Raw genomic sequence first — 17,621 nt, forward strand, 5'->3', positions numbered from 1 at the left:
ATATTTTCTTAACAGTGTACAATACTCCTCTCACTGCCTGTTCTCTCCTGTTATTATTTTTGTGTTCATTTTACTGTATTTTTCATCTATAAATGCCTCTATAGGCAACAAAGCATTTAACTCTGCTGGTTGCTGTCATTATGCTTCCATTGTACAAACAAGTATGGAATATTAGAATGATCCGTTTGCTCAGGTGACGGCCGAGTTAGACGCCTGGAACGAGGACCTGTCTCGTCAGCTGAACGACGTGGGTCGCTCAAGCAGCAGCAGCGCCAGTAGCGGTGGTAGCGGCGGAAGCAGTAGCGCCCCCTCTGGCGGGGCGGAGGACATTGGCCTGGCTGAACAGAGGCTGAAGAGGCACGCTGAGAGAAAGGCGGCCATGAACAACATGACCTATGAAGTGATGCAGCAGGGCCAGGACTTGCACCAGTACATCATGGAGGTGCAGGCCTCAGGTAAGAGTCTTCACCCACTTGGCATGGCTCTTTTTTGAAGGCAACAAAATGCTTTGATCATTGATTATTAATTGATTTTAGACAGTTAAATGGACACAATAGGCAGAACCTCTTACAGGTTTGACATCCCCCATCCCTCTCTATCTTTTACCATCATTTTCTCACAGTTTCTTTTTGTAGTATTTCAGTATTCTACATTTTCCCATAGTCTTCTTTGTAATCCGATTAAGAGCTAGTTTGCTTTGAATAACACGGAAATTGTGGGCTTAGTTAATATCACCTGGTAGGTAAGTTGTAGCATTTTTTTTAATGATTTTTTTTTGTACCACTGTTTTACAATGGGCGGCACGGTGGGCGACTGGAAAGAACATCTGCCTCACATTTCCGAGGACCCGGGTTCACATCTGGTTCTCCCCGTGCCGGCGTGGGGTTTTCTACAGGTTTCCTCCCACATCCCAAAAACATGCGTGGTAGCTTAATTGAAGACTCTAAATTGCCCGTAGATGTAAATGTGGGTGCGAATGGTTGTTTGTTTATGTGTGCTCTGCGATTGGCTGGCGACCAGTTCAGGGTGTACCCCCCTCTCGCCCAAAGATAGCCGGGATAGGCTCCAACTCGCCCGCCACCCTAGTGAGGATAGGCGGTATGGAAAATGAATTAATAATGTTTTATAATGATATGATCAATTTGGTAAGGTTATGATGCACATACAATTTGATTGTTCATTCCTGTTTCCAAAGTCATATTCTCATGAATAATTTTCCTAAAATTTCACAAATATTATATTTATTAATAAATGTAATTATGCAATAGTAATAAACACATTTATTAATTTTCCTGTTCCCTTTTTCAAAGGTTTTCAGATTTTTGTTAATTGATTTTCTTACTGAAAATTATTGAGTATTTTATTTCTTTTTGTCTTTTCCCCACTCTCATTTATTTTTTTTGTTGATTTCAAAACAATTCATACAGCAGCTCAATTAGGCAGCAAACAGACACTTGAATCTGTACTCTGATGGCAGTAGATAAAAGTGTGTTATTGTGCAAATAAATATTAATGCGGCGGCATGGTGGACGACTGGCTAGAACGTCTGCCACACAGTTCTGAGGACCTGGGTTCAAATCCGGCTTCGCCTGTGTGGAATTTGCATGTTCTCCCCGTGCCTGCGTGGGTTTTCTCCGGGTACTCCGGTTTCCTCCCACATCCCAAAAACATGCACGGTAGGCTAATTGAAGACTCTAAATTGTCCATAGGTGTGAATGTGAGTGCGAATGGTTGTTTGTTTATATGTCCCCTGCAATTGGCTGGCGACCAGTTCAGGGTGTACCCCGCCTCTCGCCCAGAGTCAGCTGGGATAGGCTCCAACACGCCCGCGACCCTCGTGAACATATGTGGTACGGAAGATGCACGAATGAATGAATGTTTACTTATTGTTTAGATTTCTGAGAGTCAGTTTTGGCAGCCAACTACTGAATGAGTTGCACCTTCTGCTGGTAAAGAAATAGTGACGAGGCAATGAAACTGCTGATATGAATGATGAACAGTATTCTTAATGATCAATGAATGAATTTGCAATGTCTGTTTTCTCGTCTGAGATTTCAACTTTAATAATAAAGCTCTTAAAAAAAGACAACTGCAGCTGTAACAAAGTGCTGTAGATAAAGATGGAATATAAAGCAAAATAAATAATAACATAAGGATAATGATAACAAAATCAGGCGTCCCGGTGACCGACTGGTAACACATCTGCCTCACAGTTCTTAGGTCCTGCGTTCAAATTCGACCTCCCTGTGTGGAGTTTGCATGTTCACTCCGTGCCTGCTTGGGTATTCTCTGGGTACTCCGGTTTTCTCCCACATTCCAAAAACATGTTCTCAGGTTAATTGAAGACTCTAAATTGTCCGTAGGTATGAATGTGAGTGTGGATGGTTGTTTGTCTATTTGTGCCCTTTGATTTGGCTGGCGACCAGTTCAGGGTGTACCCCGCCACTCGACTGAATTCGGCTGGGTTAGGTGCCAGCACACCCACGACCCTAGTGAGGATAAGCGGTTCAGAAAATGGATGGATGGAATGGCAAAATAATCCATCCATCCATTTTCTATATGGCTTTTCCTCGTTAGGGTCATAGCGGTGCTCACAACAAATCACCTTGAGTGATTTTGACAATTGTGTCTGCCAGGCATCGAGCTGACGGGGGAGAAGGACATGGACTTGGCCTCTCAGGTCCAGGAACTGCTGGAGTTCCTGCACGAGAAGCAGCAGGAAGTGGAGCTCAGTGCCCAGCACACGCATACTCGACTGGAGCAAAGCCTGCAACTGCGTCACTTGCAGGCCGAGGTCAAACAGGTACACGGATCTTTTGTATGGAAGCACAATTAAATGGCACTTGCTCTTGTTCCTCGTTACTGAAAGGAAAGTAAAAAGCGCTACCGGAAATGGCCCAAAAAAATGCAGAGGAAACTCCACCCTGTGGTGTCCTAGCCATTACCAGCCGTAGCGACACCCCTGACTTGGAGGCGAACTGCAGTACATTTTCAAAAACTACGCGCGTGGGTTGCGCTCGAGTATAAAGGCAAACTACGCGCAGGACAGCCGCAGTGACGTCAGCGCGGTCACCGCCGTGCGAGTATAAAGTAACCTTAAACCAAAGCCGACAATCCTAATTTTAATTGAGCATTTTTGCACATCGCACTTCTGAGTTTTGGAATCTTCGCTCCCTTCCAGTGCGGGTTTTGCATATTCTCTCAGTGATGTGTTCGGCTTTATTCTCCAGCACTCAAAAAAATGACTCAAGCCTTTCTTTAATGCAATTTAGTTGTTGTTGAATTTTCTAAAACAAATCTAACAATAACTTACTCTTTGCATGTACTTCTTGATAAATTGAATAGCTGAATAATAGCTAATAGTTTTAATTTGACATTCATGAACTTAATACATTTTGAATGAGGGCTCCCAAAACTCTGGGACCACTCATAGAGAGGCCCAGGCTGTGGTTCTGGCACAGTGGATGACTGGTTAGCACATCTGCCTGACAGTTCAGAGATTGTGGGTTCAAATCTGGGCTCTGGCCTTCTGTGTGCAGTTTGCATGTTCTCACTGTTTCTCCAGGTACTCCAGTTTCCTCCCACATTGCCAAAACATGCATGGTGTTTTTACACTGAACAAAAATATAAACGCTCCCATTTTTCGTGAGCAGGGGGCTCATGTACAAAGACTTGCATGGATTTCCTCCTAAACATGGCGTACGCTCAAATTAAGAAAACGTCGTACGCACAAAAATATTCAGATGTATGAAACTCTGCGTACTCATGAATCCAAGCACATTTCCTTCGTACATTGCAATCAACGTGGAAATGAGCGCACGTGTTGGAGTAGCCGACTCCTCCCTGTCCACGCCCATATCTGAATATGCAAATCATATTTAAATGAACCCTGCACCTGAGATGCCGATCTCTGCATAATCAGAAAAAAAGGAAAATGAGCAAGGTAATGAAGAAAATTTTTTTTTCTGAATGTGAAGTTACTCAATGAAGTGGAGGCACGCAAGAAAATCCTCTTTGGCACGCTGTCCTACGGCGCTTAACAACACGCAAAAGAGGAGTGAATGTGACAGCGCGTGTGCGGCTGTCAATGCTGTGGAGACAGAATAGCGCGCACGCTGAACTAAAAAAGAAGTGGTCAGACATTAAGGTGGATGTGAAGCGGAGGACAGCTGCCCACCGCCAAAGTGTGGCCAAAAAAAGGCGCAAGAACCGCCGCGGAGGGCCTCACCCCGTTCGAGGAGAGAATCGCTGCGATCATGGGTGACGCTGCTCTCTCAGGGGTGATGGGAGGACGTGGCTGACTATGATCACCCCACAAGGTTAATATCATGTATTTTTTAGAACTCAACAAATGTGTTCATACACTAACCTACACTCAGCCCAATGCGATAAAGGTTCATGCATAAATGTTGTATGTGTGGTATTTGTAATAAATAGAAAGAGGATATCAAAAACTTTGACTCCTTTTTGATTACTCAATTTATTATTTTAATACACAGGAGAGGATACGCACACTCTCCTTTTTTTTTAGGAGAAGAGGGGTAAAATATGTCAATTTAAACATTTTAATCATGCAACCGATGTATATGTTCAAATTAAGTAAATTCAAAGGACGTTTTTTCAGTGTATGTGCTGGAGTCACAAAGCGATTGTGAGGGCAATTGGCGGCATAAATGATCGGCTTGATCAATTAATAGGTGTCCTCCCAAATATCAGTGGTTTATTAAATACACTGGTTAACAAATGAATTCTCAGTCCTTGCCTCAAATGCATTGTTGAAATCAAATGTTGCTGGGCATGAATTGTTCATCAGTGCTAATTATTCATGTATTTCTGGTGTGCAGATTTATGAGAACAGTTTTCCAGCATCACCTCTAAGTGTCGCCAAAGCACCAAAAGTTGCAGAAACGTACGTACGCCAGCCACGCAGTTGGCGTGAGGCACTGCACATTTCCACGGTCATGTCACTCTTGATACATCTGAACTTTGCCATCTGAAAAAGAACGGACGCCACGTTTTTGCGCGTACGCACCTTTTCTACATGAGGCCCCTGGACTCCAAGACCTAAAACTTTTTCTACATACACAAAAGGCCATTTCCCTCAAATATCAGAATCAGAATCATCTTTATTTGCCAAGTATGTCCAAAAAACACACAAGGAATTTGTCTCCGGTAGTTGGAGCCGCTCTAGTACGACAACAATTGACAGAGAACACTTTTGAGACATAAAGACATTGAGAAAACTGAGTAATAAAAGGTTGCTAGTAATCTGGTAATGCCGGTTCAAATTATCCATCCATCCATCCATTTTCTGAGCCGCTTCTCCTCACTAGGGTCGCGGGCGTGCTGGAGCCTATCCCAGCTATCATCGGGCAGGAGGCGGGGTACACCCTGAACTGGTTGCCAGCCAAGGAGCGAAGGAGAAGTGTTGCACTGCGTGAGGCAAACACCAGATACTGACCCCCCAGACACCAACAACATAGAAAAACTGCACATTTCAGAGTGGCCTTTTATTGTGGCCACCCAAAGGCACACCTGTGCAATAATCCTGCTGTCTGATAGGCATCTTGATATGCCACACCTGTGAGGTGGGATGGATTATCTTGACAAAGGAGAAATGCTCACTAACTCAATTGTATCATACAACACAGAATTTGCTAATTTTGAGTTGGAGCTGCATAAATACAATGGATGGAAAACCTGCCCAAAATTTCTTTGTGTTCATCCAATGTCCTTTTTTGCCTGCCGCACGGGACATGGCCAAAACTGACTGAACTGTCGCGCAATGTGCGGGGTTTGGCAACTAGTTTTCATAAGTGGCCGACCATTGGCCACTGATTTGACATTTCCGGGATTTAAGCGTAAGTGAGCCCAAGACGGCCAGCGATCACTGTGGCACTGCCAAGCCGAACCATTAAGCCTAAGATTGAGCATTTAGCATTTTAATAGTGAACAGAGTGGTCTTGCTGATGACATCACTCATCATCTCTCCTTTGTACCCTGGAGGTGCTCGGATGGATCCGTAATGGCGAGTCCATGTTGAACGCCAGCATGGTGAATGCCAGCTCGTTGTCTGAGGCAGAGCAGCTGCAGAGGGAGCACGAACAGTTCCAGATGGCAATTGAGGTGTGTGCACATGCATACACACTCACTCACACACAATAAACACGCAACACCCACACGCATAAAATGAAGGCTGCTGCCAATCTAACTGTACTTTGAGCAATAATTGTTTCTGCATGTTTTCAACAGTAGCAGATGTGAAATCTGTTATACACCCACACACTCTTTTGAACTTAAAACACACGCGTGTGCACGCACACACACACCCAGACACACACACACACACACACACTGGCATACATATCAACCACAATATGAGGTACACATTGAATCAAATAACAATGTTGTCCCATTTCAGTCAATTCATTAACTAGTTATTTCCCATTATTTCCCCTCTTTTCCTCTCCTTTTAGTCTCTTTTCCATGCTAACTCCCTCCAGAAGACCCATCAGAGTGCTCTGCAAGTCCAGCAGAAAGCAGAGGTAAGCTTTTAATCATCCATCCATCCATTTTCTGAGCCGCTTCTCCTCACTAGGGTCGCGGGCGTGCTGGAGCCTATCCCAGCTGTCATCGGGCAGGAGGCGGGGTACACCCTGAACTGGTTGAACAGCCAATCGCAGGGCACATAGAAACAAACAACCATTCGCACTCACAGTCATGCCTACGGGCAATTTAGAGTCTCCAATTTATGCATGTTTATGGGATGTGGGAGGAAACCGGAGTGCCGGGAGAAAACCCACGCAGGCACGGGGAGAACATGCAAACTCCACACAGGCGGGGCCGGGGATGAACCCGGGTCCTCAGAACTGTGAGGCTGACGCTCTAACCAGTCGGCCACCGTGCCACCAGCTTTTAATCAACTATTTAAAATTAAAAGCATCACCGGTAGAAATGTTCATCTTGTCTCTGGAGAACATGAGAAAAAAATAAATACACAATTCATGGGATTCATGCTTTTCATTGGAAAATGCATCTTTGCTGCATATAGTCATTGTACAATGAAAAGCATGTATCTTCAAATGTGTGTTTTTGCATCTTTACTATATGTTTTTAGATTAATAAGCATAAGGTTCATTCCCATTGTACAGAGCATGCAATTCATTTCCTAAGCCATTTGATGCATGGTGCCGCTTGTTTTACTCTCAAAATTGTGACAGATGGCCATGTCCCTCACCCCTTAACTAAGACTTGACTTTTCCTGTGACTGTCACTGCTACTCCTCCTGAACCAATGAATGCAAAAGCGCAAAAACCTTGCATCTATGCTTTACTTCGCGTTAGACAGCAGACCACATGCCTCACCCCATCAATCCAACTGACTTTCCCTGCCTCTTTTTTGTCATTGCTGCCCCTTTTCAAGCGATACATGCCGAAATACAAAAATTTACCATCGTGCGTTTGTAGTGTGGTATTACTTTTCTCTGCAGTCTATCGATTGGCGGTGCTGTTATTACAAAATATGACCGCAGGCCACATCCCATTGACTTTTCCTGTCTTTTTCGGACCCTGATACGCTTCTTGAACCAATAATTGCAGATTCGCTCAAATTTAGCATAACGTACATCCTCGCTGTTCATAATGCACTTTTTTCCCCTGCCGATTGACTTGAAATTTCTCACAAGTTCAGCTCAGTGTGTTCTACAAAATTCAGCGAACGTATCTATTGGGCTACCCTTGCAGATGATGCTTCAGGCCGGCCACTATGACCCAGAGGCCATTCGCAGCTGCGCTGAGAAGGTGGCAGTCCACTGGCAGCAACTGATGCTGAAGATGGAGGACCGCCTGAAGCTCGTTAACGCCTCGGTGGCCTTCTACAAGACCTCCGAACAGGTACACTTACAGGTGTCTGACTCACTTAGAGCATCGCTAATCTGGGTGCTGTGACTACATCCAGGTTTGCAGCGTTTTGGAAAGCCTAGAGCAGGAATACCGAAGGGACGAGGATTGGTGCGGAACTCACGAAAAAGTGGGAACGCCGGCCGACTGTGACCACCTCATGCCTCTTATCAGCAAACACCTGGAACAGAAAGAAGCCTTCCTCAAGGTCAGTCCGCTCCTCAGATTTCACTGTAGACGAGATAACATGACCTCTATATGATATTTTCACCTTTAGCATCCTGGGAAACATAATGTAATAATATCCTAAACGAATGTGACAAATTACAAAATTTGTGATATTAGTGTCTGAACATGTTAAATGTGTTTATTTAGGTAACTACAACCCCAATTCCAATGAAGTTGGGACGTTGTGTTAAACATAAATAAAAACAGAATACAATGATTTTCAAATGATGTTCAACCTATATTTAATGGAATACACTACAAAGACAAGATATTTAATGTTCAACTGATAAACTTGATTGTTTTTAGCAAATAATCATTAACTTAGAATTTTATGGCTGCAACGCGTTCCAAAAAAGCTGGGACAGGGTCATGTGTGCCACTGTGTTACATCACCTTTTCTTTTAACAACATTCATTAAACGTTTGGGAACTGAGGACACTAATTGTTGAAGCTTTGTAGGTGGAATTCTTTCCCATTCTTGCTTGATTTACAGCTTTAGCGTTTCAACAGTCCGGGGTCTCTGTTGTCGTATTTTAGGCTTCATAATGCACCACACATTTTAAATGGGAGACAGGTCTGGACTGTAGGCAGGCCAGTCTATTACCCGCACTCTTTTACTACGAAGCCACGCTGTTGTAACACGTGCAGAAGGCATTTTCTTGCTGAAATAAGCAGGGGTGTCCATGAAAAAGACGTTGCTTGGATGGCACTATATGTTTCTCCAAAACCTGTATGTACCTTTCACCATTAATGGTGCCTTCACCGATGTGTAAGTTACCCATGCCACTGGCACTAACACATCCCCATAACATCACAGATGCTGGCTTTTGAACTTTGTGTCCATAACAGTCCGGATGGTTCTTTTCCTCTTTGGCCCGGAGGACACGACGTCCACAATTTCCAAAAACAATTTGAAATGTGGACTCGTCGGCCCACAGAACACTTTTCCACTTTGCATCAGTCCATCTTAGATGAGCTCGGGCCCAGAGATGCTGGCGGCGTTTCTGGGTGTTGTTGATAAATGGCTTTTGCTTTGCATAGTAGAGTTTCAAGTTGCACTTACGGATGTAGCGCCGAACTGTATTTACTGACATTGGTTTTCTGAAGTGTTCCTGAGCCCATGTGGTGATATCCTTTACACATTGATGTCGGTTTTTGATGCAGTGCCGCCTGAGGGATCGATGGTCACGGGCATTCAATGTTGGTTTTTGGCCTTGCCGCTTACATGCTGTGATTTCTCCAGATTCTCTGAACCTTTTGATGATATTATGGACCGTAGATGACGAAATCCCTAAATTCCTTGCAATTGTATGTTGAGGAACATTGTCCTTAGACTGTTCGACTATTTTCCTCACGCACTTGTTCACAAAGAGGTGAACCTTGCCCCACCTTTGCTTGTGAATGACTGAGCAATTCAGGGAAGCTCCTTTTATACCCAACCATGGCACCCACCTGTTCCCAATTAGCCTGTTCACCTGTGGGATGTTCCAAACAGGTGTTTGATGAGCATTCCTCAACTTTCTCAGTCTTTTTTGCCACCTGTCCCAGCTTTTTGGGAACGTGTTACAGCCATAAAATTTGAAGTTAATGATTATTTGCTAAAAACAATAAAGTTTATCAGTTTGAACATTAAATATCTTGTCTTTGTCTTTGCAAATCATTGTATCCTGTTTTTATTTGTGTAAAACAATGTCCCAAATTGGGGTTGCCCAATCTGGATACATTTGGGATTCAAATGGGTTTACATCACAGTTTCCAAGCCTGCATACATCTCAATCACTATGTGATATCAAAAATTAAAAATGAAATATTGTATGTAAGATAAGGTAAGATCGTATGATGTCATATATTGGTATGTATTGTGCTATCAAATGACATGACAGAATGAAGCCTTGGCCCTAATATATGATATAATAGGTAATAGGTAATATATGATACGAAACAATATAATAAATAGCGAAAGATAAGTGACATTATGATACTATGCATACTGTACTATACCAAACCATATGATAAAATATTACATAATAATATGTCGTGACCATATAATTAATTACTGTTACTGTATATAAGCTACGATTAAAAATGCAATAATATATGTAAGATATATTATATGGTGGTATGCAGCATGAATTCATACACTACCATACAATTAATAAGATATGATACAAGATATGCAATAATGTAAGCAAGATATGCTCTTGTAAATTCTGAAATAATGTCGGTATGATACAATTACCTACTGTGTGGTACAATACAACGATGATGTGTCACATTAAATAAGCTAAAATTTTACACAATTAGATATGATACACAATAAGGTAATGATGATATTGTTATTATATTGTTACAAAAAACTTAATCATGGGTAGGTATAATTGAAATAAACCCTGAATACAAATATACAGTCTATATATTTAAACAAGGTTTACTTTTTCAAACAGATAAATTATCTTAGCTATGATAATATAAGGATGTCAAGTATGATGTGCATAAGATGGCGGCATACATTTATAAAATGTGAAGGTTGTTTCCAGTTTACCCTATACCTATGTATAATGCGCACTATTGACTGTTGACAATTTTGTGGGGAAAAGAATGCACATTATACACGAGAATTTACGGTATGTTCGTTTTTTTAATTACCATGTTATTGGTCCTTAGGCGTGCACACTGGCCCGGAGGAATGCAGAGGTTTTCCTCAAGTACATCCACAGAAACAACGTGAGCATCCCAGGAGCTGCGAGTCATGCCAGAGGGCCTGAGCAGCAGGTCAAAGGTAGAATGACGACACATATTTATTTAGTCAACCAGAAAAACTTGTACCAAGGGATAGGAATTGAAAACCGGATCCTGTCGACAACCGGTTCTAAAGTTAACGATTCTGAACCGTTTGCCAAATTTCCATTTGGTTACCTTATCGATACAAGCAGTAGACAATGACCAATGTGGACCATCTAAAATTTTAACTACACGTTTCTGTAAGCTAAAAAGGGGTAGAAGAAGAAACTTTAATACCATAATACTCTTTTTCACAGATTAGGAAGAATATATGCCTGAGAGTATTGTTATATTACCTGTCTGTATGTGTTACAAGATTTGTGTGTGAATATTCGTTATTTGAAGGTACCGTAAATCCATCCTGTGATCTAATGGTAATTTTACCCAGCCCGTCAATAGGCTTTTGCATTGAGTGTTAGCATTAAGCTGGCGAGCTCCAAAACGATGTGTGTCTTATATTTAAAATATACAACGTGCGTAATTCCTTTTGTTGTACGTTTAGTTTTACACTAAACTTCGGTTGAGATACACGGTGCGTTCAGGAACTTACAACCGTGGCACATTAATTGTTTTTCTTCCAACTGTCACGTTTTGGGGTGGTCGAAGGCGAGGAAGGCAAGGCAGAAACATGGAGGACCCAAGTGCAGGGAAGCAGGGAGGCAACGCAGTAGTGCAGGAGTATATGAACAATTATATTTAATTCCAAAAACAAAGGAAAACAAGGATAATGGAAAAGTCTAAATGCTAAATTAACAAAGTCCAAAATCTAAACTCAAAGTAACAAAGAAACGCTTGAATAAACCCAAAACAAGAAACAAGAAATGACTGGTGAAATAACTGAACGACACAACTGGCAACTATGACATGACACAGACAGTGACACTGGCGCCTGACAATGACATACTGCAAAGACACCTGACAATGACAATGAACCGACAAGAACTTAAAGAAACTAGGGAACTAAATACAAACAGATTGGCGAGACAACGAGGAACACCTGGACAAGACACGAGTGGCTGGAGAGAGCTGATTGGTCGACACAAGGTAGAAGCTTGACGAGAACAGGTGGACACAACAACCAAATGAGCACACGACAAACATGAAACACAGGAAAACATGGAACAAAACTAAACACAACCCAAACCAAAACACAGACCATGACACCAACATAATGTGTGAAACGTTCTGATCGTGAGAAGCCTGTATATAATATCCAGCCGGCGTATTTTTAACTTTATTTTACTCATTTAATTATTTTTTTAAATCTATTTAAAGTTCTCTGGATATTTTTTCTCCCACAAACTACAAATTTGAGAATTGATCCATCCATTTTCTGAGCCGCTTCTCCTCACTAGGGTCGCGGGCGTGCTGGAGCCTATCCCAGCTATCATCAGGCAGGAGGCGGGGTACACCCTGAACTGGTCGCCAGCCAGTCGCAGTTGAGAATTGATGAGAATTGATAAAGAATCGAATCGTTAAGCAGTATCAAAAATGGAATCGGTATCAGAAAAATCTTATCAATTCCCATCCCGAGTGGTACCTTGACTTAAACGTTTAATTCAGTCCGTCATTTAAATTTCTAGTATCGCCAATCAATTCTCCCAATTGAAATTAATTGAAATTCTATTAATCTAATGGGGCATACATACCAAGTCCCCGACCTGAAGTGAACAAAACAAGCTGAACAAAATAACAGATTTTAGTAACCAAGCATGACAACGCGAGAAATGAACACAAAGTTAAAAAACGCAAAACGGTTGGTGCAAATAAATAGGTAAAATTGTACGAAACTAAACTAAAAGATGGACGGAGCCCCACCATAAAGAAGACACCAACAAAGGAACGATCAAAACTAAATCTGACAAAACAAGTCTAGAATTTACAAATGGCAAAAACCAAGAAGACGACTCATGTCAATCCGGACACAAACACGGTAAGTACCACCACCGGCCGGATACAGAAGTGAGGAAGCACAAAAGCAACAATAGAAATGATATTGGCAAATGTAATAATAAGTAATACAATAACTCATTATCACTGTAAGCATGTGTGTGCAGGAGGCTTTGCCAATCCATGCCCATCCAGGAATAGGGATGGGAATTTAAAATAATTTAGGGATTTTGGTCCCAGGAGCGATACTGCTTTTTGACCCGATTCTTTATCGATTCAATTATTGATTGTGTCATAGGGTGAGGGAACGAAATTAATACAAATGGTATATGGTATCTTGGTGGCACGGTGGACGACTGGTTAACACATCTGCCTCACAGATGTTGAATGTGTGCCCTGCGATTGGCTGGCGACCAGTTCAGGGTGTACCCTGCCTCCATGCCCAGAGTCAGCTGGGATAGGCGCCAGCACACCCGCTACACTAGTGAGGATACGGCGGCGTATATGAAGCTGGCCCGAAACTACAATTTTGTCTCGCAACCCAAAGCAAAAAATCAATCAAGAAAAGACCTATGTTTTTTGTTCAGCTATTCTGAATGAGCTGCTGCAGAGAGAGAACAGAGTCCTGCATTTCTGGACTCTGAAGAAGAGAAGACTGGACCAATGTCAGCAGTACCTTGTCTTTGAACGCAGCGCCAAGCAGGTGTGTGTGTGTCTGTGTGCGTGTGTGTGTCTGCGTGCGAGCGCTCGCATGTGTCCGCATGCAAACTTTCAACTAAAGTGCAGCACTAAAGGGACATCTGGCGTATTTTATGATGGGAAAAGTTTTTTCAGAGCAACTATCATATAATAAATATTGTGTCTGTGTCTGTCTTTGTGTGTGTGTGTGTGTGTGTGTGTGTGTGTTTGCGCGCGCGTGTGCTCGCAGGCTCTAGAATGGATCCAGGAGACGGGAGAGGTTTACCTGGCCACGCACGTGTCATCTGGTGACAGCAGCAAGGAAACACAGCAGCTCCTCAATGACCATCATCACTTTAGATTCACTGCCAAGGTACATCGTGTGTGTGTGTGTTTGTGTGTGTGTGTGTGAGCGTGTATGTGTCTGTTGCCATTGCCTTACCTAGCCACTTCATTAGGTACACCTGCTCATCTGCTCTATCCATCCATCCATTTTCCATACCACTTATCCTCATTAGGGTTGCAGGCGTGCTGGAGCCTATCCCAGCTATCTTTGGGCGAGAGGCAGGGACACCGTGAACTGGTTGCCAGCCAATCGAAGGCCACATCTGATCTAATGAGATCCAATAAAAAAGAAACATTTCCATGTTAAAAGTAGGCTCTACACGATCAGGATTTTTGGGGCCGATCACCGATCAGCAAGTTTCAAAAGAAAAGATCGGCATATAATGCTAATTATCGGCCGATACCGATAACGCCGATCAGATCGGTGTAAAGTCTAGTCAAAAGATAATGCCCATTTTCGATTGACACTGTCACATAGGTATATTAATTGTCAAACAGCAGAGGACGCCAGATGGCATACATTGTGGTTGTCTGCCAGCATACAGTATGTGATTCTTGTCATTGAAGTACAACTGTGCTATGTCGTACTGGGGCCTGTTTCTCATATTTTGGTTACCCTTATTTAGTGTGCGTCAAATATTACAAACAGTGCTCACTGCTCGGTGTGATGCAGTGCAGTTGTGCCCCTAACAAAACAATAAACATGTTGTTGAACTTGAAAGTAACGGTGATAGATGACCTCAATCTATATAAAGGCCATGTTTTGGGTATTTCTCATACACAGTGCAGAGTACACAAGCGGATGAAAGCACAATTATAATAGTCTTTCCAAAACCTTTTCAGGCAGGTATCCAACAATGCACTCACCCTACAAAGTGACAGAGTTGGCGAATGCCCTCTTCTCTATACACATCCTCAAAAAAAAAAACAAAAAAAAAAAAAACAGAGTCAAAACATAGCTGGATTTAGAGCCAACAAAGGCATCAGTTTTAATCACGCAAGCATAATAACGAGGAGTACAAATTACACTAGGGCGCACTGTGTAAAACTGTAATTGCAGTAAGTGACACCATCACACTATTTAGGGCGACACTGAAAAAAAATAATAATTTACTTCCAAAACGTCTTGTACACTTACAAGAAAAATGGCATTTGTTTTTAGAACAAGAATAAAGTTGTATTTTTATGAGAAAATAATAATAATAATAATAATAATGAATAATATTACAAAAATAAAAAAACTATTTTACAAAAGGAACTGAAGAGGGAAGCATGATTCTCACGTCAAATTCAACTTTTCCAACTTCTACAATTCCAGTTTAATCCAACTTCTTTCCTTCTTCAGTGTGGGCCTAAAAGTCATTTGTGGCTTTTAACATTGGGCACTCAGTTTGGGAGTCCTTGCATTAGAGTGTAGTTTCTCTACCTAATGATAAAGTAGAAAAATGTCATAATTCGTCAAAATGGAAGGAGATACAATTTTTAGCTCATTTTGAGTGCTCAGTACCTATCAAACAAAATATTGAGCTAACCATTACGTGGTTTATATCAACAGCAAACAAAGGAGAAGGTGAAGCTCCTCATCCAGTTGGCCGACAACCTGGTGGAGAAAGGCCATGTCCATATTTTGGAGCTGAAGCGCTGGGTGAGCACTGTAGACCGCTGCTATCGTGACTTCTCCTTGCGAATGGCCAAGTACCAGGAAAGCCTGGAGAGGAGCCTGGGCGTCTCCTCCGAGGTGGGAAATATTTCCAAGGTTATGCTCATCATACTGTACTTGTATAGATTAACTTTTAGTCACGGATACTTACGTTTTCCTCGTCATTCTCAGGACAACAAGGACTTAGAGTTGGATATTATTCCCGCCAGTTTATCGGACGACCCCGAGATCAAACTGCGGGAGCCTAACGATGAGGTCAACGAGGAGAAGAGGAAGTCAGCGAGGAAAAAAGAGTTAGTACAACTACAAGCCAAACAAACCATTGCTTTAACTGAACTCGCAATGTGAATACAAATTGGTCCAGGTTCGCTCTGCCTTATACTGTATTACCATTGTATTAATGGGGACCAATCAGTGGATCAGAATAAGAACCGCTTCCTGTTTTGACTAAATGTTCTAGGTTCACTCCGCCATTGTATTGTCATTGTATTAACTTAGACCCAATCGAAGGCTCAGTAAAGAGAACTTGATCCTCTTAACTGAGCTTGCAATTGAACATAAAGTGGTCCATTTTCTGGTGTGTCTGGTATTACCATTCTATTAATGGAAGCCCAATCAGGGGACTAGAAAGAGAACTGGTGCAGAGAGCTTGTGATGAAAAGTTTATTGAAAAAGGGGAATGGAGATGGTCCTTGAGATATGCTGGTGGGTTGTGGAGGCATGGAACGTGTGGCAGGCAGTGGCGAGGGCAGGCGGCTGGCTTGGCGGCGTGGATGCAAGGAACACGCCGGGAACACTGAGGACAAGGAGAGACACAGAAGTCAGAAAGGACACGAGGAATTGAGTAGGCTTACGTGGAGACCAAGGAGCCGTGGTACCGCAAGAGCAGGTTTCCGGGGTCTGGCAGGCTTTTATACAGGTGATGATGAGGGCTGATTGATGCTGATTACTGTGAAGAGAGAGAGGCAGGGAGAGTGGAGCGCAAAGCGCCACCAGGCTCCAACAGAAAGGACTGCAGGGCATCGCTCATGACAACTGGTTCCTGTTTTAACTGAACTCACAATGTACTTGAATGAACCTGTTCCAGGCTGGAACATTTAGCAGCAGAAGTCTTTTTGACATCATTGACATCTACTGTAACTGCAAAACGAAGTCATGTAACTGTTAGTAAAACTTAAAAATCGTGAAAATGTGTGACAAACCTTAGGAGTACCACTTTCGGGGATAAGTTCCCTTTTTTCCCTTTTCTTTAGGTTCATCATGGCCGAGCTGCTGCAGACAGAGAAGTCCTACGTCAGAGATCTCCAGGAATGTCTGGAGGTGAGAAAACCCGCCCTACTATTTCCACCTGTGGCCTTCAAATTTTAACAAATGTTGGGTGAAATCCTCCTTTCTCCAAAACCATCACTTTTCAGGAAACCAAAAAAACAGCATGTTTTTTGAGTCATAAACGTTACATCGTCAAAGGGAGCAAGACATGTTCAACGCTTTAGATTGGTTAACACACATGCAGACATGCGCGGGACTGAGAAATAGTATAGATTTGTGAAAAAAGAATTAAATGTACTAAATTTGGACATAAGATTTCTGCCAGACACCAGTCATGTAGGACAAATCCTGATTTATGTGTGTCAGCTTCCTGTTTACCATTTTAAAAACAACATTCCTATGTCACATCTTCTCAGGTTTTAATGTAATTTGGCTATTGGTCACTCGCATATTACCCACATCTGATCCAGATTGCACATTTGCCAGCAATTTAGAGAATCCTATGTAGCATATTTCTGATTGTAATTTGTTATGTTTATGTAGGATCTTTTTTCCTCCTCTTAGCCATCAAGTGACAAATAATTAAGTCTTGGCGGAGGTCCTCTGTTTTTTGCTGGAAGCGTTTTTGTAGCAGCAAGTGTTAGCTGATGTTCATACCTGTTTTTCCCAGACATACTTGTGTGAGATGACGAGGGGCGCGGACGAGATCCCGCCTGCCATTGCCAACAAGGAGCACATCATCTTCGGCAACATGCAGGAGATCTACGACTTCCACAACAAGTGAGGGACTTTTAAGAATTATTTTTTTGTTCATTTACACATCCAGTATTATTACTGTTTGAGAATGGAATACCTTTTATTACGTGTTGTTG

General features: G+C 42.3%; 1 protein-coding gene across 1 annotated transcript in view; it reads left to right on the forward strand.

The window, feature by feature from the left end:
- LOC133486406 (kalirin-like) overlaps positions 1–17,621 on the forward strand; it is a 218,457-nt gene that overhangs the window by 100,920 nt on the left and 99,916 nt on the right. The window contains 13 exon segments of the mRNA XM_061791478.1: positions 194–455; positions 2,637–2,803; positions 6,007–6,126; positions 6,477–6,545; positions 7,743–7,892; positions 7,957–8,106; positions 10,791–10,905; positions 13,385–13,500; positions 13,726–13,848; positions 15,376–15,558; positions 15,652–15,773; positions 16,734–16,800; positions 17,420–17,529. Coding sequence (XP_061647462.1) covers positions 194–455; positions 2,637–2,803; positions 6,007–6,126; positions 6,477–6,545; positions 7,743–7,892; positions 7,957–8,106; positions 10,791–10,905; positions 13,385–13,500; positions 13,726–13,848; positions 15,376–15,558; positions 15,652–15,773; positions 16,734–16,800; positions 17,420–17,529 — 1,754 coding nt within the window.

Source organism: Phyllopteryx taeniolatus, chromosome 12 (assembly GCF_024500385.1).
Source record: "Phyllopteryx taeniolatus isolate TA_2022b chromosome 12, UOR_Ptae_1.2, whole genome shotgun sequence".
NCBI classification, from domain to species: domain Eukaryota; kingdom Metazoa; phylum Chordata; class Actinopteri; order Syngnathiformes; family Syngnathidae; genus Phyllopteryx; species Phyllopteryx taeniolatus.